The following is a 25,600-nucleotide window of genomic DNA, read 5'->3' as shown; positions in this document are numbered from 1 at the left end:
GCACTCACGAGAAGCTACCTGTGGTGGCCAGGGTTGGATAAGGATATAGAGGCTCAAGTAAAAGGATGCCAGGTTTGCCAGCAGATCAGACCTGAAATGCCTCAAACCCCAGTACATCACTGGGAGACCACGCAAACTCCCTGGTCTAGAATTCATATAGACTTTGCAGGACCTTTCCAAGGACAGGTGTTCCTCATTGTAGTGGACAGTTACTCTAAATGGCTTGAGGTAGCACCTGTCCCTAATATGACTACTGGCAGGACCATACAGGAACTGCGCAGAATCTTTGCCACGCATGATGTGATTGTGTCCGATAACGGGACACAATTCGCTGCTGCTGAGTTTCAGTCTTTCTTATGGACTAACATGATTACACATGCTACCTCTGCCCCTTTTCACCCGGCTTCTAATGGTCAAGCAGAACGTATGGTCAGGACGACCAAAGAAGCGCTAAAAAGAACAACGACTGGTGATTGGCATCATCGGCAGGGAGACTTTTTGCTCTGCCAACACACAATTCCATGCACTTCAATGGGCCTGAGATGGGAACACTGGCTAACCATGAAGCTGGACCGCCTCCATCCAGACCGGGCAGCTGCAGAAATAGCACAACCCAAGCCCCCCACACAATCAGCAAATCGGTGACAAAGTTTGGGCGAGGAACTATGGTCAAGGGGCACCATGGGTGGTAGCTGTGGTTTGTAAGGTATCGGGGCCACAGTTGTATGAGGTGGCCCTGGAAGATGGTCATGTGGTTCGGTGCCACATCAACCAATTGCAACAGCAGCAGGCTAATCAAACCCTGACCGCTGACAGTGAGGAGAACCGGCGAGTGCCAGGTGACTGCAACACACCTGAGTCCCGATTCTTGTGAGACTCACAGGGAGAGGCAAGGTGACTTACGCGTGTCCGAGTCACCACAAACTTCAGAGACTATGTCAACAGAAAGAGATTTGTTGACGGACTTGTTTCCCAGACTGTCAATGGGTGATGCAAGCACCAGTCTATCCAGCCAGGACATCCCGAGAGGCACCGGTCTACCCAGCCAGAACGTCCAGGAAGGCACCAGTCTACCCAAGGCGAGCAGCTCTAGGAACCCTGATATACCCGGCTTATCAAAGGGACTGGTAGACCGGGAGCCTCCAACGGCACTACAACGATTGGGGCAGGCGCAATATCCGCCTGCCTACTTACAAGACTATATACATTATTGTGATATGTGATTACCTAGGGGGAAGGGGTGTTGTGTATTGAACCATTTTACAATGGCAGTTATAAAGCAGTTAAATGATTATGTTTAAACAAGTCTCTAACCGTTTGTGTATTGTTACAAGCCAGCATTTGAGGTGGCAAATAGTGCTTTAAATTCATTGGCTGCCACCTAGCAGCAGTCCAATATAAATAGAAGCCAAGCGGTTGTTAGAATCGCTTCTGTGTTGATTCAAATAAAGAGTTGTTAACCTTCCGACTACTCAATGCTTCACCAATCCCAGTATACAACAGAATGTATATTAAAAAAAACAGTAGCAGCTCGCAAATTGAAAAATCCTAATCAGAATACTACCTTGCTCATAGACTTCATACTTTATGGTCCTTGACATCTTAAGCTAAATCAGTGTTTCTCAACCTCAACAAATTTAAAATGTGTATATTCTGATTTCCCAAATTCCCAAGCCAGCACTGGGGAATCCACTTGTTAAGGAGGAGAAACACTCAGAGGGAGGAAGGGAGGTCAAATTTTGCTAATCTGCTTTTTAAAACCTGCACCTATCTGAGCTAACTTGCAATGCAGGTACGACACAAAGGAAGGAGATCCTTACAGATACTCTCAAGCTTCTCTCTTTCATAATGAAAACAACAGTCATTTTGTGACTATAGTTATGCAGCTGGGATTTAAAAGAGACAATTTCACAAACAGAGCTTATATACTCTATGTCCCCTCCCACCATAACTGGGCGTACCGGATATCTGGAAAGATCCCAGTTATGAATTAGACGTGAAGGTATCACAGACTCTTCATCTTGGTGGCAATTGTCACAGAAATAGAGGCCAGTGAATGAACACAGCTTAGGTTTCACAAAGTAGAAGCCAATCTGCCTGGAGCAGCCTGGAAAGGAAAGACAAAATGTTAGGGATATCTTAAAATGCCAGAATCTGACTCCATTTGCTGATTAGGCCACTGCCTATAATAACAGGAAGATATTAGAGTTGAACCAAAGTTGTCAAATCAGCTATTGCTCAGCCTTAGTCTCTAGATCTGTGTTTCTCAAGTATGGATGTGCCTGTGTGTGTAATATGTGTACACACACACACACACATACACACGCACGCCTCCTGCCTTTATTACACATCAATATATTTTTATCTATTGCTCTTTATTTTTAGCAGAAAGAAAGGTCAAGACCAAAACTGTTTTAGAACAGAAGTATTTGTTATTCTGATTTTAGTGGATAGAAATATAATAACTGTTCTACTCTGTGGCTGGAAAGAAAGATAGATCTCTTCAGAAATCAGGAAATGTGGCCTGATCTTTGGCTTTATTATCAGATTTACTACGAAAGGTATAATCTTTAGCTTTCCTTTGGTTCACAAAACTATCTTAGGAGTAAAATGGATTCCCGTATTTTCTGGCTAATAGAAATTCCTGCATTTCATTGTGAGAAGCTCACAGGCACTATCTTGTTTCTAGACTGAACTCTATACTGAAGGATTCTTGGACATTTCCCAGTTATTCAAATTGCAAAAATTGGATATTTTTGAATAATTACAGATACAGGAATAGCCCAATGTAAGCAAGGAAATTCATTATTCATTCATTCAAACAAACAGAGAAAAGTGCAGTCAAGTCAACAAGTAGATTAGTCTATGGTCTATTTAGAGATGACAATGAAGATTATGAATTAGAGAACGATATCAGCAGCTGGCTTCACAAACTGCATTTGCTCATAAGACCTGCCTGTCACACATTGTCTGACCTTCCTACATCTTTCTTCCTGTCTACTTGCAACCTCTGAACATTTAATAGACCAGCTTTTCACTGAGCCAGAGATGAATTTATGCTAATTAGAGATTCACAAACAAAATCACTTCCAATAATCTATGCATGCGCCTCTAAAATTTTTCAAGCTTTACTTTACCATCTTCTTGGGCAAATAGCCCTGAAAATAAAGTGTGGTTTTGGCATTCAAAATGAATCAATTACAAAAAAAACAGAACAATCAGACATTTAAGGATTGCCCCCCTCCCCTTCAGTTATTCCAGCTTAAGAATTTCTTGTTATTTCTATTAGTTAAATTAATATTTAGTCATTAGAAGACTGAAGAGATCTAGTGAAACAAAGGCTTATGGTAATAATGACTTGTTTAAGACTTACGTTTTTCAATGACTTACCACTGCACAATTAATCTGAACTTATGTTAACACTGTAATAACAATGACCACCAACATCTTGTGTTCTAAAATCACATTAAACTACAAATGAACACATGGAGAAGTAAAATCCTCAATCTTAGTTGTTTAACTGGAAGGGAAAATACATTATTTAAAAAAGGCTTGACATAAGTTATCTTTTTGCAAGCATCCCATACGTGCCTACCTGCACATATGAAACTTTGGCAGTCCAGGCCTTTCTCCATGGGGATGGCAACCAGATACTGCAGCAAATATCCATTTTCCTTAACAGTATTCTTCAGGATTGCCTGTGAACTGCCATCCAGATGGCCTCCAAGTGTGAGGGCCTCCTCAGCCACTTCCAGGTAGGACATGAGCACCCGGCGGACCAGGTCTCTCCAATCAGTTGCCTCCTCTGTGTTCTCAGCTCTCAACTTCAGCACTGCTTTTGAAGTGATGATCTTGAAGAATGAAGGTCCACCCAAGTTCACATCTGGCAGGATATCTTGGATGGTCTCAATTCCAAAGCTGTTGCTCAGTATCTTTTTATCATTTCTGGCTTTGAAGCATTTCAAGGCTTCTAAGGACAGGGAGAACACCAAAGGGACCCATGCTTTCTCAACCTCCAAGTACAGGACAGATTCCTTGACTGCATCTAGCTCGGGTTTCAAGGCACATGACCAGTCCAACTCAGTTGGGCCAGTTCTACTGTACACCGAGAAGGAAGGCAAGTCACCAGGTGGTCCACCTCCGAAGAAATCCTCAGAATCCTCTGCAGCCTCAGGGCACTCTAGAGTTTTCCACCCTTCATCCTTCTGTAACCTAAACTTTTTTAGGGCTTCATGCAGCCGGTCCAACCAGTCCTCTGCTTCATCCCGGGAGGAAGCCCGAAGACACAATCGTTTGTTGGAAAAGACCAGCTCAAAGCGCCCATCACTGTGAGCCCGTCCTAAGGACTCACATCTCAGCAGAGAATAGTTTTCTACACATACTCGCTCCTCACAGTCTACAAATAGCCGCAATTCTAGAGGTGAGAGCTCACAGAAAAACTCCTTCCAAATGCCCAGAGCTCCTCGACGTTCCAGAGTCCCCAATTTCAGCAGACCCCGAAATGGATTGGAAAGACCTACAAGTGGGACAAGAGAGGAATAGCTTTATGCACTCTCTAGCACAAGTGACATTTCTGTAAAGCAGCAAAATGGATGACGCTTCCATTACTATAAATTCTTCAAACCGCCATAGAAATCTCTCCTCCCATTCCACTTCCTCTTTCCTCCCTTAGTCAAAACACAAGTTACCTATTTCTCTCCGATGAACAACACTAAAGCCCTTCAGCTCCCTCCTAGGAGACAGTTTGAGTTTGCTGAGCTCTGCTGAGGATACAGAAAGCTTGCCTCGATCTGGGGCTCTCAATGGCATAGCAGGTTGGGTACTGGTAAGCCTCTCTCGTGAGGTACTGGGAGAACTGGAGAAGCTTTTTTCTGTTTCCTCGGGAGGGGAAGGAAGGTAAAAATCATCCTCAGTGATCCAGCTTCTTTTCTGTTGGGAAATAACAAAAGATAACATTTGTGCTATTACCCAAACAAGCTATTCTTCTGGCTCTGAGTTTACTGAATTCAAGCAGCTGGGCTGATGCGAGAAAATAATAAATTGTCCTTAGCAGGACAGCCTTCTCTTATGGCTGTCATGCATTTACTTTTGACATAGCTCAGATCTAATGGAGCCCAGGCCAAGATGGGAAGCAAGAATAAATGAAAAGAAGGGCGGTGATTAAGAAATGTGGAAAGCGTGGCGGGATGATTCTGAGCTTTACTAGATTTAAATAGAAATAAAATTCAAATTCGATAATAGCAATATTCTTTTGAGAGCTTTTTCTTGCAAGTGACCAGCAAAGCAGCCATCTTCTAATTGAGTATTATATTGAATGACTTGATCTGAGACCTTGCACTCTAACTACAGATCATTATCATTACTGTCTTTGGTTGAACTGATCAGGTTAAAAAAAAAAAAGATCCAATCATACAATTTAAAGCACCAAGAAAAATGGTCAACTAATTTAAACAATCTGATTTAAAAAATTCAGCCTGTGACAAATCAGATGTCACCACTGTGACAATTAAGAAATTGCAGCCATTTTACCTTTTACTTTATTTGTGCTTTTTCTGTTGCTTGGGATTCTCAGATGTAGAAGGGGTGGGTGGGAGGAATGCTTGAGCTTTTTAAATTAGCCTAAACCAGGGGTAGGCAACCTTGGCTCTTTTATGACTTGTGGACTTCAACTCCCAGAATTCCTGAGCCAGCATAAAAGAGCCAAGGTTGCCTATCCCTGGCCTAAACAATTGCAGTTAGGTGAGCTTTAAGGTCAATTCTAGATAAAGTTTTGGAGGGCTGTAAAGTGGGGAGGATTTTAGATTAATTGGTGAATGTGATTTATGACGGCCTTTCTGGGGTGGGAATTGCAGCTTGTTACTTTGTAACAGAGGGAGGGAACTTTAGTCTTGAGTTCAACTATGTAAGTGCCAATACTTTGTTTCCTGAATAAAATGATCTTTAAGGAAGAAATCCTTGCCTTGAAGTTCTTTTAATTGGTTTCATCTATCGGAACCATGACATCAGCATTTAATTTTTTAAAATTCTATTAATTTTGAACAATTTAAACACACACATATATACACAGAAATATAAGCAAACCGGAAATTTTGTTTTTTTTTTCCCTTTAAATTTTCATATTATCAGGAGTCATTTTTAGAGAAATTTGGAAATGGCTGGGAAAATATTAGACACTGTTTTACAAAGGTATTCCATAGTCTTTCTTCTGGATGTGAATGGACTAGATAGGTGATATTTGGGAAAAGTGATCTGGGAAAGGTGACATCACTTATTAAATATGACATACAGATTAGCTCAAAGCCAGGAATAAGGCACTGTAGCTAGAGGAAATGAAGTCAAGGACAGGAAGTTTCAGTGAAGTTGCAGGAAAAGCATTTCTGGAGCTGTAAAGGAACTTCTTGATCAACATCATACATTCGTTGTGAGGCCCATAGCTGTGAATGTGACAGGATTTGCTATTTCTCATCTTTATAAAAAAGTGATATTAACAGTATGATAATACTTTACATGTATGATAAATCTGTACAGGTATAGCAAGTGTCTATTTGCATTTTAGTAGATTTGTTTGTAGTTTTCTTTTTTATCTTGGATTTATGTTAATTTAATTACCTGATAGTGTTTGTTAATCATAGCTCAATAAATACAAATTAAAAAAAAAAATATGTAGGAGTTCTCAGATCCCCAAACATTGAGTTAGTATCCCATGATAAACAACTTCCAAAGGGCTGCTTCAGGGAGATTCCCCAAAAAATTAAAAAAAAATTAATGCTTTTAGGAGGGTACTGAAAATTAAGGTCTATTTGGCATGCCTCGTGTACAAATTTTGGCAACATAAATAGCCTTCCAGAACTTACTAAACTATGGCAGAAATACAAAGGATGGCCAAGGACCACTTTATTATTTGAGGAGAGCCAAAAGCCTCATTAGACAAAGCAAGCCAGACAAGCCAAGATTTCTCTTTGCTATATTAAGCTTATTTTTTAAAAACCATCCTAAGCTTGTTCTAGAATTACACTAATTCAGGTTCCCCACTTCAAAACAATAGAGAACTAGACTGACTCTTTTGGCAGTTTTATTGCCAATTTTTGGCAATGTGGCCAGAAAGAGTTCCAGAAGCTGCAAAAACACAACAGAACGAAACAAGTAATTCTTACAGGGCAGACCACTGGTGAGATTGGTGAAAGAAGCTGGTCTGTTCCTGGGAGGCTTCCTTCATAACCACTGACTTCATCAGTCCGACTTTTAGCTCCTCTCTTGTTGCAAGGAATTTGGGACACATCCACAGGTTTTTTGGTCACAATTATTGTGGTTAGCATAGAGGTCTGTTGGACACTGGTACTACTAACAGATTCTCCAGTCTTAGGTAAATTGGGAAGCTGTGAATTTATCATTATTGCAGGTAGCATGATGTCAACAGGGCCTTTTTCCAGTACAGTATGAGGACGGTGCACAGTGCAGAAACTGGTAGCAGGGCAGGGGCACTCTGGTGGGGAAGACTGAGAGATGATGTGTGCTTCATGAACTCCTACAGTTTCCAACTTTCTCTGTGTCCTGGTAAATTCTGCTAACACCCTAGAAAGAAATAGAAAAATTTAAAACATTTGCAAGAGAGAGATCATCTCCAGTAATTCTATCTCTTAATGTACCACATGGAGTCCAAAGATAAGGTATCAAAGATGACTGAGGTTAGTCACATATTATTCAGCACATTCAATAACTGTTAACTTGCTCTTTCAAGCATAAAAATAAACTGTTTTAATACATGAATAGAATTGATACATTTTATACTATGTGTTAAGTTGGTCTAAAAGATTAGAACTGACAAGGTAAATATCCATTATACACAGTATTTTGAGAGTGAAGTTTCTAATTGCAGATAAAATATATAGGAAACTGGCCACGAATTCAAATTGCTCCTTAGTTGTGGATTTACTGAGTGAATCATCCAGACAAGACTACAGCTTTCTCAAGCTCTGAAAAGGGTGCCACTGTCAAACCTATAACTGATAAACTCTTATTGTCATATATAAACATTAAACACTTTCAATGTTTAAGTTTGTAGATAATGTAACATGCGGTGAAAAACCCACAAACTACTGATTATACTTCTGTGATGTAACACAAATGCTGAAAAGAAAATCAGAACACTTGCATGAATGAAATGGAAAGATTGTTTGATCAAGACAGCATCTCACATATGGTCAAAGAAAAATCGCAAAAACAGGACTAATGATAGGAGAAGCAACATTCTATTTTAGGCTTGGAAAAAAGGCAGAAAAGATATGCAGGTTGATTTCCCTTATTGACATGCCAACCACATTATTAAGAATCCAGGAATTATTATTTTAGTGTTATGCTGAATTTCACTAAAATTCTGCTTTAATACTTGCAGAGTTAAAATATTGTGTGGTATATCACTTTCACTATCATACTCACTCTTGGAGGTCCTGGTCCAAGTCTGCTGTTGCTGTTGTCATCTCCACTTCAGAGTCATTGGAGATTGGCTCTTTCTCCTGAGCAGGGCTGTGAGTGCTGGTAGAATTGGCTGGGAGAAGAATGTCAGAATCCAGGCTGGAAGAGAGCTGTGAGGAACCAGTTGTGCTGATGCTCAAGTTGGAAGCTGTGAGTTTATCTGCCTGGTCACTTTTAGGGGCAGGCAGGATGGCTGGGTGAGCTTCAACTTCATCAGAGCCAGAAGATTGTGAGAGAGAACTAAGTGACTCCTTTCTTTGAGGTTCCAGTCCCACAAGAGGGTCCAACAGTTCCCAGGCAGGGCAAAGGCCTGACAAGGATAAAGGTGTGATGGTCCACTCGTTCAATACTGCTGACTTATACGAGAGGTCAAAGGCCAAAGAAGACAAGCCCTGCAAATAGCTGAGGAGAAATTCAACCTCCTCAGTATCCAGAAGCAGAGCAGATGAATGATAATATTCAAAGAGTTGAGACTTTTCATGAAGCAAGAGTTTTAGATAACACTCCATCAGGCCATCATTCAAAGCCAGCCTCAACCATGCACGACAACGCCCCACATCTGTATTGATGAAGATCAAGTTTTCCAGTTCAGAAATTATGTTTCTGAAAAAGGAGAAATAACCAGGAAGGGGAAAACACAACATCCATTAAAAGGACAGCTCACAAAGGCAAGGGAAAGCAAGGTTATGACTGGTGGTAAAAGTTGGGTTTGATGCATTCTTGTCTGATGAAAACATCAGGAGGTAAAAAGATAAAGGAGACCCTGTAGATTTTACTCCGCTAATCATTGCCAACAATAACGGGCATCCTTATCTCCATTTCAAGGGCTATTGAGCTAGTCCTGTCAAAAAAACGTTTCTGTGGTCTTGTGGCCAGCATGATGTCATGGAGTGCTGTTACCTTCCCACTGAAGTAGTACCTATTTATCTAAGCACATCTGCATGCTTTTGAATGACTAGGTGAGGATGGGAGCTCATTCTATCACACAACGCGCATGTCTCAAACCTGTCTTTACTGAACTATGGCTGAAATACCATTGTTAACATCTTAACCTATGAACCATTTTGCTGCCACATCAAGAGGTAACTGAGACACATACAATTACAACCTGGGGCTTTTTTATCTACTAAATCTAGACAAGAAGAGACAAGTTCTCTAGCATTCCACACATCATATGATTTTCTGCAGCCAAAAATCTCACTCTTGCATCATACTGTATACTCAGTAACTTCCCAAATCAAAATTGTAGCATTTCTTAGTCTCACCTGTGTGTGACAGATTTTAGCAGAGTCCAAAACACTGGCTGAGGAAGGCGCCCTCCATGTTTTCTCCCTTTTGCTCCAATTTCTGCTTTGATGTGCTTAGTTTTCAAACCATGTACAAATACAGCCTCCAATACACAACAAAGAGTATTAGCATCTTGATCATCACTTGGTACAAGAGCATCAGAGGTCACGTAATGTTTCTGCAGGGCCTTGATGGAGTTCACCAGCTGCTTCTTGATCAACTAAAGTAACATAAATACAGGTTGTCTTAGGTTGCACCAACATTAAATAAAGCACCCTACTTCCAAATTACTATTAATACTATGCAAACACTGGCAGATCTCAATGGGCAAATATATTAGTAACGTCTGGGCAATGCAGTTCAAGAAAGATGCTAAAAAAAATAGAAAATATATGAAAAATAATAATGCAGCAAATAAACTAAGTCTTGTTTGAAACAGATCATTTGTTTTAACATTGATGCAGCATAGGCTTGGACACATTCAAAATTTTGGTCTCAGATAATAAAAATACTTTTAAAAAATATTATATTATGAATTATCCCTTGAAGCAAAAGACAGGAGGCTGATTAAAGACATTTCAATAAGAGCCAGAATCCCTGGCTCTTATTATCTTAAGGTTGATGTAGCCTAAAAGCACTATTTCCAATATTTATACTTTCAAGTTATGCAAAATGCTTTACTTGATTTGACTTTTAAAATACCCCCTTGCGCAACATGTTTTAAGGAGCTTCTGCTTCTTTCCTAAGTTTCAGTACAATCCATAAATTTTCTGCTATTGGAAAACCAGTTACCAGTTATTGACAGGCAATAAATGAAAAAAAAAGTGGCAGGAGAGGGAAGATAAATTTTGTAATTGTACCTAATTTTCCCTGTTCACACTGTAACCTCATATTGAAGTTTTCCTCTGTCATAATCTTGAAGTCCAGGAACATAATAGTGTTGCACCAATAAAGGAGAATATTTGTAGCTCAGGGTTGGAGTAAGGGGCCTTGGTGCTCTCTGAATTTGGTTGTTTTCTTTCGTTTCATTACCCAAACTAGCTAACATTATCAATGCTAGTAAGGCTTTCGCTCAATTTATAGCAGCCCCGCTGAAGCATCCCCTGGCCTTTCTGGGTGACAGTGGCCCGGAAAAGGCCTCCGACGTCCGGATCGGGCCTTCGGAACCCCGCTGAAGCGTCCCCTGGTTTCATTTCCAGGTGTCGGAGGCCTTTTCTGGACTGCTGCCACCCAGAAAGGACACCAGGGAACATTTCAGAGGGCCCAATCTGGGCCTTGGAGGCCTTTTCTGGGCACTGTCCCCCAGAAAGGAGGCCAAGGGATGCTTCAGCAGGGCTTCAAAGACCTGATCTGGACCTCGGAGGCCTTTTCTGGGCCACTGTCACCCAGAAAGGAGGCCGAGGGATCCTTCAGCAGGGCTTCGGAGGCCTGATCCAGGCCTTAGAGGACTTTTCCAGGCTGCTATCACCCAGAAAGGATGTCGGGAGACACTTCAGCATGGCTCCAAAGGTCTGATCTGGGCGTCGGAAGCTTTTCCCAAGCTGCTGCTGCCTGGAAATGACACTGGGGGATGCTTCAGCGGGGCTCTGAAGGCCTGTTCTGGGCCTCAGAAGCCTCCTCCGAGCCTCCAAGGCCCAGTACAGAGGCCGGGAGGCGGCCACGTGTTTCCGGAGGTCCATTCTGGGCCTCAGAGGCCTCCCTCTGTTCTTGCCGGGAGCAGAGAAAGAAATAGAGAGGCTGGAGAGGAGTCATATCTTCACAAGGTAAGTAACCCGGTGCAGCAAGATGGGGGGAGCAATTGTGGGCTCCCAGGGAAGGGAGCATGAGATATTTCAGTGGGTCCGGGGAGACCTTGGGTAATCAGAAGCACTAGGTCCCCGCCATGGCCTTCCCCACCCTGAAATACCTCATATTCACTTAACAAGCCATGCATTTGCCCATGCATTAAATTAGCGAATTTATGGGCGGAAGCTGGGAGTGAATCGCATTCACGGTACGAGATTTATTACTACAAATCCTCGAGTTACAAATAGAATGGATAGGCTCCGTTACATTTATAACTTGAGGACTATCTGTACTATTCAAAAGAGACAATCAACAAGCCAAAAAAGGAACAAAAAGACCGAAACATCTCCCCACCAGCAATCAGCACCCAAATGAGCATAGGTTAACTCCAAGATTAACATCAGACCAACAATCAAGTAAACGATACCTCAATCAAGGAACTGCAAACAAGCGAACAGTAAACAGCTCAACAAAAGAACCTCCAAGACCATCCCCCAGCAACACTGACAGGATAAGCCACTAGAATGAGAGCAAGCCCCACTCCTTATTAGCACAGATGTTATCTAGATGAAACGTCCGCAAGAAAACAACCAAACTCAGAAAGCACCAAGAACCCCTAATAATAGCGTTGTAAAAAGGTGGTTTAGATAATGAGGATGGGTTTTAGAGGAAAATAAATGAAGATACTAATTGGAACATAAAAAAATTAAAGAATAGTTACCAATTATCGATACCAATTTGCACCAATCGTATTAATAAGTACCAATACTGTTAAGCTTTGCTCTGAAAAATCGAAGGTGACCCCATGTGCCGTGTCAGAATAAATCCCAGAGCAGAACTCCAAAATTGAATTAAGTATAGAAAGAGTATGCTGTTTTGATAGGGCAGAAAGGAATTATACTATAGTATAATAGATAGTGCTTGACTTATGACCACATTTGAGCCCATAGTTTCTGTTGCTAAGCAATATATTAGTTAAGTGAGTTGCACATCATTCTACAATTTTTTTTGCCATAGTTGTTAAGTGACTCAGTGTGGTTTTTTAAAGCAAATCTGACTTTCCCCACAGATTTTGCTTGTCAGAAGCCAGCTGGGAAGGTTACAAGCAGTGATCATATGAACTCAGGACAACACAACTGTCATAAGGACATGCCAGTCACCAAGTGCCCAAATCTTGATCATGTGACCATGGGGATGCTGCAATGCTGCAATTTAAATGTGAAAACCATTCATTGGTCACATTTTCAGTACTATTGTAATTTTGAATGTTTACTTAACAAATGGTTGTAAGTTGAGAACTAACTATCCATAGAAATTATACCATTTCCATGTTAAACTCAGCTCTTTAACCGGACAACTTTCTTCCACCTATTGGATATGAGTTCCTACACCCAAAGCAGCCTTATTTCCAGATATCAGTTCAGGAATCTGTATTCACCTGCATAACTTCCTGTACTCGGCAGCCATTCCTAGTTGTGTGGTTGGACTGCATGTTTATCTTTGCTTCCGTCTCACACTTACATCACATGATAACCTGAGGAAAAATAAACATAAAGTAGAATTTTTACCATAGCCCCACATAAGCAAATCAGAATTGCTGATAAGTAGTCTAGGCTATCTGTCACTTTCCTACTTATTTACTCAAAAGTAGATATTGGTGGGTGAATATACATTTGAGTATGGATGGGGAGTGAACAGTTTGCAAGATCTTTCCAACTGTCCTTCCAGCAATTTTTCTTCCCCAAGAACCCTACGAGTTAGGTTTGCTGAGCAATGACAAGAGGCATCTCTATTTGTGAGGAATATAAAAAGAAATATTTTCCATGATGGTAGTGACTAAAAAAAACCTGGCTTATTACTGACCACTTCATTAGACAACCTTTTGGGTCCTCTTAATAAAGCCTTTAATGGTCAATAATAATTCCTCTCTCCCTTAAGAAGAACAAAAGAAACTGGCCTAAAAACATGCAGGTGCCACAACATTATAAGCAGAACACAAGTTAGCCACGGAAACACATTTATGAAGCAATAATTTATGAAGGTGACTCAAGCAAATGCCCTATATAGCTTATCCCAAAATCCAACCAGTAATAAAATTGTTTCACCACCCCAAATTTCATCACTTGCCTAGATTTGGATATGTGTAAATATACTTCCAAAGACTTCCCCAAAGTTCCTGGGAACTTGATTCCCCACAACACTTAGCAAAGTGTTACATTTCTTATTATATTGCAATTCCCATCCTTCTTTTCCTCCCTTTATTTCATTTCCTCTGAAGTCCACTTACCAGTAACCACAGGTTCACCCCAGGACATTAGCAACTCCTTTCCACCATAAAGCAAACACAAACTGATACAATTAATGCTTAAACACCATGTACTCCATTGAGGTGGGTAGGTGTCTGAATAGGGTCATGGAAGCTCAGGAGACCAAGGGCAAAAGCTGCATTGCTCCTCTGAAGTAGGGGTAGAATGGAGAAAATAAGCCCCTGGTTTTGAGGCTGATCTTGTCACAAGACTTCCTGAACTCTGAACACTACAGTTTTAAAAGCAGAACACAGCAACCACAGGGTGAATTTCTTTTAAACTCTGACCTCCTATTGATGGAGAGAACCTTCACCTCTTCATATGTGTACAGACTAGATTTCCTTCCATGGACAACAAAATTATAATGTAGCATAGTGGTCACATCTTTGGAACCTCACAAATCCAAATTAAAATCCTATCCTAGTTGAGTCACTGGATGGGCTTTTAGGAGTATTCCCCCTCCCTTTTCCTAAAATATATCCACAGTAGAATTAACTGGTGATAGGTTGATTTTCCAGCATTATGGGAAAAATTAGGGCCATAGTCCAGTGGCAGAATGCTACTTTGCAAACAGAAAGCTGAGTTCAATACTTAGCATCCCCAGTCATAATGCTATGAAAATCTCTGAATGAAATGGGGCGTTGGTCTTACCTGAACGCCTTTTCTCAGTACGGAGATGGATAATCCACTGATGGGTTTTCTCTGTCTGCCTGCTCTTGAGACCAAGTAGCCAAAACTTGACACGCCCCCACTTCCTGTGGAGTCCATTCTTAACGAGGGCGAATTGGCTGATGATTGACGAGGTATTGGCTCTCAGCTTCCTATTAGCGGCCTGCTGGCCTTGGGGTGGGTGTAGATTATCCATCTCCGTACTGAGAAAAGGCGTTCAGGTAAGACCAACGCCCCTTCTCCAGTACAGGAGATGGATAATCCACCGATGGGACGTACCAAAGCCTCACTGTCCCAAGGGGTGGGAAACAGATAAGGCCGGTAGATTGATCTCTGAGACAACTTGCTGGAGGACCCTCCTAACAAAGGAGGCGTCCGCCGATGCAAAGCGGTCTATCTTGTAGTGTCGTATAAACGGGGAAGGCGAGGACCATGTCGCGGCCCTGCAAACTTCCTCGATTGATGCCTGGGTAGCCCATGCCGCCGAAGTTGCAGCGCTTCGGTGGAATGGGCTGTGAGATGACTTGGGGGCGGCAGGGATGATACATTGTAAGCTTCTGCAATACAACTTCGGATCCACCTTCCAATGGTGCCTGCGGAAACTTTCCGCCCCAAGGTGCCCGCTTGGAAGGACACAAATAGGGCCTCCGACTTGCGGAAAGGTTCTGTACGCTTTATATAACGCCGCAAGGCTCTGCGGATGTCCAATGTATGCCACTGCTGCTCCCGGTCATGTGTTGGATTTGGACAGAAGTTTGGGAGAATTACTTCCTGTGTCCTGTGAAAGAGTGAATTCACCTTCGGTATGAAGGAAGGATCTAACCTAAGGACCACCCTGTCCTTGTGGAAAATGCATAGGTCGTTTCTGACTGACAGTGCGGCCAGTTCCGAAATTCGTCTGGCCGATGTGAGGGCAATCAGGAACGCCACCTTTAGCGACAGGTGTCGCAAGGAAACGGTCGCCAATGGTTCAAATGGTGACCGAATGAGTGCGTGAAGGACTCGTGGTAGTTCCCAGGACGGGTACCTGTGAACTACTGGAGGTCTGGTGTTATAGGCGCCCTTGATAAAGGCGCGGATCCTGGGGTGGTGAGCTAAGGGAACCGAATCCGTGCAGGTGAGGAGGGTGGACAAGGCCGCCACTTGCCTGCGGATGGTGACGGGGGTGAGGCCTCTGTCTAGTCCCTCCAAGAGGTAATCTACTATCTGAGGAATGTAGAGTTTGTGTAAGTCAAACTGCCGTTCCCTGCACCAAAGGCAAAATTTTTTCCAAGTGGAGTCGTAAATGTGATTTGTTGCCGGACGGCGTGAAGCTTGAATTATGGTAATGGCCCCGGGAGAGAATAGTTCCTGTGCCATTATCTGGCGCTCAAGTGCCAGGCGGTCAGTTGTAACCATTGGGGTTCCGGGTGACTGATGGTTCCCTGGTGTAGGGACACTCGATGAGGGGGAATGTTCCATGGGGGCGACTGAGACAGGTTCATCAGGTCGGCGAACCATGAACTCTGTGGCCAATATGGTGCTACTAGGATCACTTCTGCCCACTCGTGAATCAGCTTGCGGATGACCGCCGGTATGAGTGGGAGTGGGGGAAAGGCATAAAGCAGACCCTGAGGCCACTGAGTTCTCAGGGCGTCCGTCCCCTCTGCTCGCGGGTTGAAGTAACGAGAGTAAAATCTGGGGAGCTGGGCATTGTCTGACGATGCGAACAGATCGAGGATCGGGTACCCGAACCTGCGGGAGATGTCTAGGAACAAGTTCGGGTATAGCCCCCACTCCGAAGGGTCCACTATGGTGCGACTTAGGAAGTCCGCTTGCTGGTTGTTGACCCCCGATATGTGTTATGCTTTTAGTGACTTCAGATTGGGCTCTACCCAGCTGAATAGGAGTCGTGCCTCTGTCATCAGGGTTTTTGATCTGGTCCCCCCCTGCCGATTGATATGCGCCTTGGCTGCTACATTGTCTGTTAGGACTAGAACGTGGCGGCCTCTGATTCTGTCTTTGAATTGTTGCAAGGCTAGGTGGATAGCCCTGAGTTCTAGCCAGTTGATGTTGTTTCTCAGATCCGCGGCGGACCAACGTCCCTGTATAAACTGAGGGTCCAGATGGGCTCCCCACCGTACAGACTGGTGTCTGTAGTGATGGTAACTCTGACTGGTTCCTTGAAGGGTGACCCCTTGGTCACAGCCCGAGAGCACCACCAGCGTAGCGCCCCGCGGATTTGTGGCGTGACCCTGCCTAGGTGGTTGGATGCGCTGGTGTTCTGCCGTTGGTAAGGGAGCAGAAACCACTGTACTTCCCGTAGGTGGATCCTGGCCCAGGGTACAATGGCTATGGCCGATACCATCTTGCCCAATAATTGGGAAAGTGTTAGTATCAGAACTGAATGCTGCCTGTGAACCCAGCGAGCCAGTTCCCTGATGCCGGCCACTCGCTCCTGGGAGAGATAGACCATACAGTTGGTTGTGTCTATCGTGGCCCCCAGATGCAGCAGCCTGGACGAGGGAACTGTCTGGCTCTTCTGAAAGTTTACTGAGAATCCGTGTAATTGGAGGACGCGAATGACGGTCCTTACGTCCGCCTGAGCTGTCTGTAGGGATGTTGCTTGGATTAGTATGTCGTCTAGGTAACATTGGACGCGTATTGGGATTTTTCTCAGTTTGGCGGCTACCACAAATGGTATCTTGGTAAATACCCTGGGTGCCAAAGATAGACCGAAAGAGAGAGCTCTGTATTGGAAGTGTTTCCCCCCGTAACAGAAACGTAGGAACCGACGGTGGTTTGGGTGGATGGGGATGTGAAGGTAGGCTTCCGTGAGGTCTATTGACGCCAGGAAGTCTCCTTCTCTGATGCTTCCCAGGATGGACTGAAGGGATTGCATCTTGAATTTTTTGTATGTTATGTAGCAGTTGAGGTTTTTGAGGTCCAGGATTGCCCTCCATCCTCCTGAAGTCTTTGGAACCACGAAGAGGATGGAGTAAAATCCTCTGCCTCTGTATTCCGCTCGGACCGGTTCTATGGCTTGAATGTCCAACAGGTGTTGGATGGCCTCCTGCATGAGTTTGCGTTTGGTGGGGTTCCTGGAGACCGAGCAGTTGATGAGTCGGTTTGGGGGTGTGACCAGGAACTCCAGGGACAGCCCGGACTGGATGGTTTGTAGTACCCAGTTGTCCGTGGAGGTCTGCTCCCACTGGTGGAAGAAGTGAGCTAGTCTTCCTCCAATGGGTAGGTCTATGTAGGAGTCATTTTGTCTTCCGGTACGGACGACCCGTTCCACGAAAGGTCGTCTCAACTGGTTTTGTTGTCTGGGCTGGAACCCCGGTCTGTCGTAGGGGCGGCCGTATGGTTTGTTCTGCCTGGGAGTGAATGGCTTGGGTGCCTGACTGATAGGCGTGGTTGTCGGTTGGCGAAAGGACTGCCTACGAAAGTAATGTGTGGTACGTTTGTCTGACCTTTTGTTCAAGTGTGCCATGACCTTCCACTTGTCTTTGCTCTCTACAAGATAGGGGCCCAAGGCCTCCCCAAACAGACCGTTGCTTGAGTAAGGGGCGGTCGCTAGCCGCCATTTAGCCTTGGTGTCAGCTTGCCAGTGTTTTAGCCATAGCATTCTCCTGGCAATTATGTTGGATGCTATGGATCTGGATGAAAAAATGGCCGATTGGAGCGTTGCGTCTGCAGCGTATTCCGTGGCTGCTACCATCGTAGCCAGGTCCTGGTGTGTTTGTATGTCATCCATAGGAACTATGGCTTGTAGTTGTTGCAACCAGATGAGGGTGGCCCGGACAAAAAAGGAGGCCGAGGTGGCTGCTTTGATGGCCCATGCCGCTGTCTGGTGGGTTTTGCGAAAGGCGTGTTCCCACTTTTTGTCATCTGCCTTAAGGGCCTCCACTAGGTCCCCAGCCATGGCTGTCTGGGAGACCAAGGGGGTCCAGGCTTCATCTACTTTAGGTATTTCTAAGGCCTCATTGAGGTCTGCGGCAGTGCTGTATAATTTTTTGTCCATACCACTCACTGATGGGAAGGAAGCAGGAGAGTCCCATGGCTTCTTGATCCCTTTCAGGAAAATGGCGGGGCAAGGTATATGGTGCTGCGTTGTCACCTTTTCTACAAATACGGGTCTGGATGTGGTGGCCGGTGTCGCTTGCGGCTGAGAAAACTGATCCGTCTCCATGTCCGCAATGGCTGTGGCCTTGCGTAGTATCGTGAGGAAGCGGTTGTGATTAAATAATCCCCCTGAGGGGGGCTCAGGGGGAAGTTCCTCATCCTCTGACATAGAGATCTCAGGTTGATCCTCCTCTTGTGGTGAAGAATAACCACTCATGGAGGACTGGGCCGGGGAGGTGGGTTCCTGAATGCCTGAGGATTCTGAGGGGAGTTCCGAGTGTGGCATGGCTGAGGTGGAGGGCCCCTGGTCGTGGTGGGCGGAGCGCTGTGCTAGGGCTCGGTCCACCACTTTGGTTAATAGGGCCTCTAGCCGTCCATCTGCCCAGATGTCCCCTATGTCATTACCTTTGGGTGTGGTGACCGCAGGTGGAGAGGTGGACTCAGTGGTTGTGCCTACCGCCATGGTGTTTGTTGGGCCGATGTGGATGGCGAATCCAGTGGTTGCGGTGTTCCTGGAATGGACCACACACTCTGGGTTGATGTGGATGGACCCAATGGTAATTCCATCTCGGTGGCTGCCATTTGAACCAATTCCAATTGGGCCTGCCCCTGCACTCTGAAGAACTCCTTCTCCAGGGCCTGGTACCTATGGCTGGCTTGCTTTTCCGCCAACTTGGAGGGCCTCTTGAGCGAGTGTTTTGTCTTCGCTTTGCACTTGCCTGCCGCCTTCTGGTCAGAAGGTGTGTTGCAGCCGTAATTGGGAGATGGAGGGGTCGTGCTCATGGATTGAGGCAACGAGGGTCCCTCCATTCCGCTTGAGCCGTCCCAGAAAAACTGAGAAGACGCTCAGGCAGGCAAGTATTGGCGGGAGCGAAATTGGAACTAGTACCAGGACTGTTCCCCTGATCACCCGACCACAACAAAAATATTCTCTCTGGGCTAAGGTCACGGTAGCTGAGGGAGGTACCGAAGGCACGTTTGGAACCACTCTTTGGGTTCCGCCCGGAGGCCTTAGGTGATCAGGCAACGTGCACCAGTAGGCAAAAGAAATGGGAGGCAAAAAATATCAGTGGCGACCTCAAAAGGGTCTGTAGGCCTGACCTAATCCACAACAAGGTATCAAATGGCGGTCACCAAGAGCGGAATTTATTCTTATTAATATTATTACTATTATAATAGTAATAGGAACAACAATAATAATAATAAAATAATAATAATAATAACAACAACAATAATGATGATGATGATGATGATATTGTGTGTTCTGCCTTTAGGCCTGTTGGCCTTGCAGTAGCTTAATTTTTAGCTTTAATCTTTTTTTTTAATTATTTATTTTTATTATTATTATATTTTATTCTATTATTATATAAGTATATCGGGGGTGGAGCACTGACTGTGCACTCCTATTCCATCGCTATCAGGGCTTCCAGGTATGTGGTGGAGCTTCCTTAATCTCCGTTTGACTTCCTCTGGTAGGAAATGGCGGCCGCTGCTCGTTTCTCTCTGAAAACGAGCTCCGCGGTTCCCAGGAAGGTTCTCTAGCCCCCAGTTCTTAGTTGGGGCTTACTCCCTTCCCTTCGGCTTTTTTTTAAAAAAGGAGGGTGGCCGCAGCTCGTTTCCCTCTGAAAATGAGCTCCGCGGCCTCCCAGAAGCTGCTTGTGCCCGGGGATTTAAATTTAGCGCACTGGTGACGTTTTAGGGGGATCCCAGCCGGGGATTGCCTTTGTTGCCTGAAAGCGGCAACTAAAATGGCGCCCGCGGTTGCCCTGGGCTGCTAGGTAATCTTCGACGGTCCGAATTCAAGTTTGAATCCGGACCTGGAGATTGTTATTTTTTCCCCAAATTGAGGAAAAAAACAAAATCCCTTGGAAGGTTGGGGAGAAAAGCTCAGCAAGTGGTCTCTGCTGATGCCTTCTTCCCCCCTTTTCCACCCCCAGAGCCCTGGGGCTGGCTGGGATCCATCGGGAGTTTCCCCCCCCCCACACCCCCTTTTTTAATTTTAGATATGAGATCAGGGATGATCCCAAGGAAAAATTAGTGGTTGGGGAAAAGGTTCAGCAAGTGGTCTCTGCTGATACCTTCTCCCCCCCCCCTTTCCACCCCCAGAGCCCTGGGGCTGGCTGATATCTGTGGGGAAGTTACCCCCCCCCACCAATCCCCTTTTAAGTTTTAGGTTTGAGATCAGAACTGATCTCCAGAAAATTTTTTGGTTAAACTCCTATAGGTGGCAATTTTTTGGAAGGGGAAGCCAATTATTAAGGGATAATCAATCAATGGATTTCTTTGTCTAACCTGATAAGCTGAGAGCCACGCCAAAACGAGTCTTCTCGAGCAGAGACCAAGTTAAGAATGGACTCCACAGGAAGTGGGGGCGTGTCAAGTTTTGGCTACTTGGTCTCAAGAGCAGGCAGACAAAGAAAACCCATCGGTGGATTATCCATCTCCTGTACTGGAGAACTAGTGATTTTCTGCACAGATAGGCACCTTGGCAATTGCCAGATATTTTAAACTTCAACTCCTATCAAACTGCTCAGCCCAGTCAATGGCAAAGGAATCTGGGAATCATTCATACTAAATAGCAGGAACCACCCAGCCACGCCTGGCCAGTATTAATCTATAGACTATAGGCAAAAAGCAACACAATTTTTTCTTTATTATTCTCAAGAACTGAGTCTGGATACTTATAATTAGTATTATGTTATTATAAAGTGGCCAACATCTAGGGAAATGTAGGGAAATCCATTTGGAAGAAAGGACACTGAATGCCCATAGATCTAGATATGTGCATATGTTACTTGGAAGAAATGGCATTCAGTTACTCAGATAAGTTGCAAACTCACAAAAACTAAGCAGAATCAAACATGTTTAACACCGAGATGACAGACTAAGACAGGTTATGAAAACTGAAGCAACATCCCAGAATAAAGCTCTGAGCTAGCCATCTCCAAACTGTTGCCAACACTGTGAATCCTGAGACTTCAATTTGAGAGAGACTATGTTTTAAGATTGAGGTACAAAACACACAAACACAAAAAAACTCTGTCCTGGAATACATAAGCAATAAGCAAACCAGTACCTTTCCTCCATTATTTCACAGATATTATCACACATAAAAAGCTTGTTTTCAGGATGCACTTCAGTCCTATCTACACACTCCAGAAACATGTGGAGGCCTTCTTAAAAGTTTACACATGAAAGGGATGAAAGCATATGCTGTTTGACACAAACACTTGGAGTCTGTGAATTGCTGAATGTATTGACAAATCTGAAACTGCTTACTGTTGTCTTGTGCTTCTCGTAACAGAATTCTGAAAAACACCAGGCAAAGTGCCAGCATGAGCAACTCCAAGGCACTGTTGGAAATATAAGCAGACATTGAAAGAAAAAGTATTGGGGAATGGGGAGGGGGAGCAGAAAGAATCTTGCTGAAGAGCTATGTAGCACATCAATATTAAAGCACAAAGCAGTGCAAGCTCTCACTATAATGGAGCCCCAGCTCTCTGGAACCAACACAATAGCAAATATATACTCTATCTCAATGGACACTAATAATAATGCTTGATGGGACTGGATGGGAGACACAATGCCATCTGGCTCAACATCTGTCTATCTAAACAGTTACATTAAAACCAGTGCATGAGAGTTTAAAGATGCTTACGCTTATCTGATATAACCCTCTGATTTAAAAGCAGAAATTTTCCAACTGGTATCATGTTTATCTTTAAAAATAAAATAGTCCAAATCATGAGAGGCAAAACTGCATCCAAATGTACAAAGTGAATACAATCAGTCCTGTAGATCTTGTACTGCAAGTATAGATTCTGGCATGACCACTAATCGTAGTGACACCATTCCACTTACCTTAATTTCACGGACTATAAAACAGGATTAGCTGTACCTACTAGTCATGTCTCAAAATTAATACTTTGAAACAACAAAGATGGTCCAGTTCCTCCTCTTGTGGATCAGCTCTCTTTAAATGGGAGTAGATGATAGATACCAAGTCAGCATTTCGGGGCAGAAAACTTTTAAACAATAAAGCCAAATCACTCAGTGACTAACTCAGATCCTGGAAATGGTTAAGCGTGATCTCCCAGGCATGATTGTATTGTTCCACATAACATGATGACAAAGCTTTTTCCCATCATCTGACTGAAGCTGCCGTCTTGCATTTTAAGTTGTAATTTAATATGCTGAAAGGTGAAGTTTATCAGATGTCGAGAGCTTGACCTTTATGATGATGGGGAAGAGTTTAAGAAATCTTTTATTTTTCTTTTTAATCTATATTTTTATTTTATTCAAGACAAGGTTAAAATACAAAATAGAAAACCCCAAAGAAAAAATCCCACAGAAAACAAAAAAAGAAAAAGAAAAAAACAAGACAAAAAACAAAAACAATCAAAACATTTTAAAAAGGTGCATCAAAACAATACATATAGACAGATTATCCCCTCTAGTTGAATACTGATCTACATTACTACATTAGCTCCCACCCTGTAATAAATCCATCCAGTCTCTCTCAATCTTCATAGAAGAAAAGAATTTGTCACTTCCCTTTTCAGTCAGAGGCTGGATATTGTAGTAGAAACATATAGGCTTGAGCTTTGGGACAACAGATGAAATCCATTTTGTTAGTTCTCCAGCTGCAAAAATCTCTTTGATCTCAAACTGGATCAAAGTCCTTCTGTGTGTCTTCATCCAAAGTTCCATGCCCTAACATTTCTTGCAAAAAGATTATAGTCTCGTCCAGTTTTTTAAAGAGAAATTCAGCTAAAAGCTGAATATTTCCTCACTCTCCTTTCTTAGATTTCAGCCACTCTTCAGCTATTTTAATCTGTGAAACTTGACCAGGGAACAAGAACAGTCAAGATATGTTTTCCTCTATATTTCAGTTATAAGAAGGTTATAAGAAAAAATCAATAAAAATAAATTCCAGATATTTTGCAAATTCAAAAAATACAGAATCTAGTGGTGAGAGTCTGAGAGCTCTTCACCCACGCAAATGCTGCCTTGCTTCCATATGGAAGGGACAGAGGTTATCTAGAATAATATATCAAAAAGTAAAAAGAAAAAAGCAATTAGAATCCAACAAGGGGTTGAGATAAATCAGCATTCAACCACTAATCAACTTTTAAAGCAAAATAAAATAAATCCAAAAAGTGAAAGTTAATACTCAGGCATGCTTAGAAAATGAAACTGCTTCACTGGAAGATGTATATGCCAAGTGACTTCAAGTGCTTCCAGAGAGAATTAGAATCTTTGGAAGTGAAATCAAGATATCATTGGTAAATGGAAGAAGAAACTCTTACTGTGCAGCAGCCATCTTGAGAGGAAGTTGTAAGGTCCTACTTCAACTAATCCTCCCAAGAAAGCAGAATTCTTGAAACAGGCATTGTTTCAAAAGGAACTTTTATTGAGAGGCAATGATAGCAAGAAAATAAAGCAAGATCTGATATTTTCCCACACAAAACATTATACTAAAGCATCCCATTCAAACCCCACCCCACCGGCCAAATGTCCAGTTTAATTTCATCCAATCCCCAGGTGTGAGGTTGTTATGGGAACCAAGGTGATAAGCAGAGTTCCCAGGCGTAATCCTCTAGGTTTCATTTCATGACATCCTGCTCCTACCAGAGCAGAGTGGAGATAAGGCAGATGACCCATGGCACATTCCTTCCTCCATTCACACCCTAATGCATCAAAAGAATAAAGAATAAAGCAGAGGAAACACAGAGCCTCCCCCCTTCCATCAACAGAACAGATCCTCCTCCATCCCAAGCACCGAGCAACCCCAAAAAGAATTTAAAAAATGTTTTCAATTCACATAATTAGTGATGTTAAAATGTTCCTCTCCCTTTTACACAAAAAAGACTGACAATGCTCCTCCAGCCACAGCAGCTCCTACTCCTGTTGAGTGCTGGGGTGAAAGGGCCAGAATCGGTGCTGGGAGAAGAGCTGAGCCCCCTCGGGGGTCTAGGATCCAGCCATGGGACCAGCTCTCCTTCTTGGACCTCTAGGCTGCTAAACTTCTACCTCAGTTGCTCCACTGATTGGCTGCCACACCTTGGCAAGTAGCGGTCCTTAGGTGCTGTCCACTCTGAAGCTTCTCGCTCCCACCACTTCAGCTTTCTGCTCCATTCAGGCCAATGGTAGTACAACAAGAATTCAGCTTCAGCAGCTTTCCACAGCCCCTTTCGCCACTCCTCCCACTTGAGTTGGTTGAACACTACTGCTCCACCCATCCATTCTGGGGCCTGGGTTGGCTCCTTTTGTTCAATTTGCTCCTTGGGGCATGTCGAGGCCAATCAGGTTACGAACTGCTTTCGGCCCCAGCCAGAGTCCCGCTGGTTGAGCCCAACCTGGCTGTAGCCGGCTGCTCCATTTCAGGCATCTTCTCCTGAGTCTTCACTACCCCTTTGAAGGCTACCAGAAGGGCATAGGGGCTCAGGACCCCTTAATGAAATTGGAAATGTTTAGAGAGCTAGCTCAGTGTCAAAGTCCAGCTGAGAAGCCCAATAACGCAAAACCCCACAGACACCGCATTCTCTAATGTATTAGGCATTAACAAACCCATAAGATAGAAAGGAAGCTAGCTCTGAGAATATGGCAGGAAACAGATAATTGAAAGAGTAAAACTTTCCCTCCCCTCTCTGACAGTTCAGGTCACATTGTCCAATTAATCTTTTAGCAATTTTTATGAGAAGAAATTTCAATCTGCTAAAACATCTCCTCAGCAGTTTTGGTTCTCACATCGATAAGGAGCACCTATGGATCCCAAACTCTCCCTCCCCCCAGTAACTGTAAACAAGCCTAGAAACACAATGGCAGTCCTAAAGACAGTAGGGCTTGTAGCTTGAAACCAACAACCCCAGAAGAAAAACAGGGGTCATCTACACCAGGGCTTTTCAACTGGTAGTACACGTACCACCAATGGTACATTGGCACCTGGCAGGTACACGACCATCATAGAGAAGTGG

At 43.7% G+C, this 25,600-nt stretch overlaps 1 protein-coding gene across 3 annotated transcripts in view; it reads right to left on the bottom strand.

Annotated features, from left to right (window-relative positions):
- Positions 1–22,887, bottom strand: part of LOC120298901 (pleckstrin homology domain-containing family M member 1-like) — a 28,858-nt gene extending 5,971 nt beyond the window's left edge. For all 3 annotated transcript variants that reach the window (XR_005554259.1, XM_039323070.1, XM_039323072.1), the window contains exons 1-8: positions 21,903–22,887; positions 12,983–13,078; positions 9,738–9,979; positions 8,437–9,075; positions 7,155–7,572; positions 4,689–4,929; positions 3,596–4,516; positions 1,962–2,107 (exon numbers count right to left, since the gene is read on the bottom strand). Coding sequence is in view for 2 of the 3 variants with exons in the window: in XM_039323070.1 (XP_039179004.1) it covers positions 1,962–2,107; positions 3,596–4,516; positions 4,689–4,929; positions 7,155–7,572; positions 8,437–9,075; positions 9,738–9,979; positions 12,983–13,036 (2,661 nt within the window). In the remaining variant the exon portion in view is untranslated. The remainder of the gene's footprint in view (positions 1–1,961; positions 2,108–3,595; positions 4,517–4,688; positions 4,930–7,154; positions 7,573–8,436; positions 9,076–9,737; positions 9,980–12,982; positions 13,079–21,902) is intronic.
- Positions 22,888–25,600: the final 2,713 nt, after the last annotated feature.

Source organism: Crotalus tigris, unplaced genomic scaffold, assembly GCF_016545835.1.
Source record: "Crotalus tigris isolate CLP2741 ecotype Arizona unplaced genomic scaffold, ASM1654583v1 scf7180000024162.35671, whole genome shotgun sequence".
Taxonomy (NCBI): Eukaryota; Metazoa; Chordata; class Lepidosauria; order Squamata; family Viperidae; genus Crotalus; species Crotalus tigris.
This window is presented reverse-complemented; position numbering and strand designations above follow the sequence as displayed.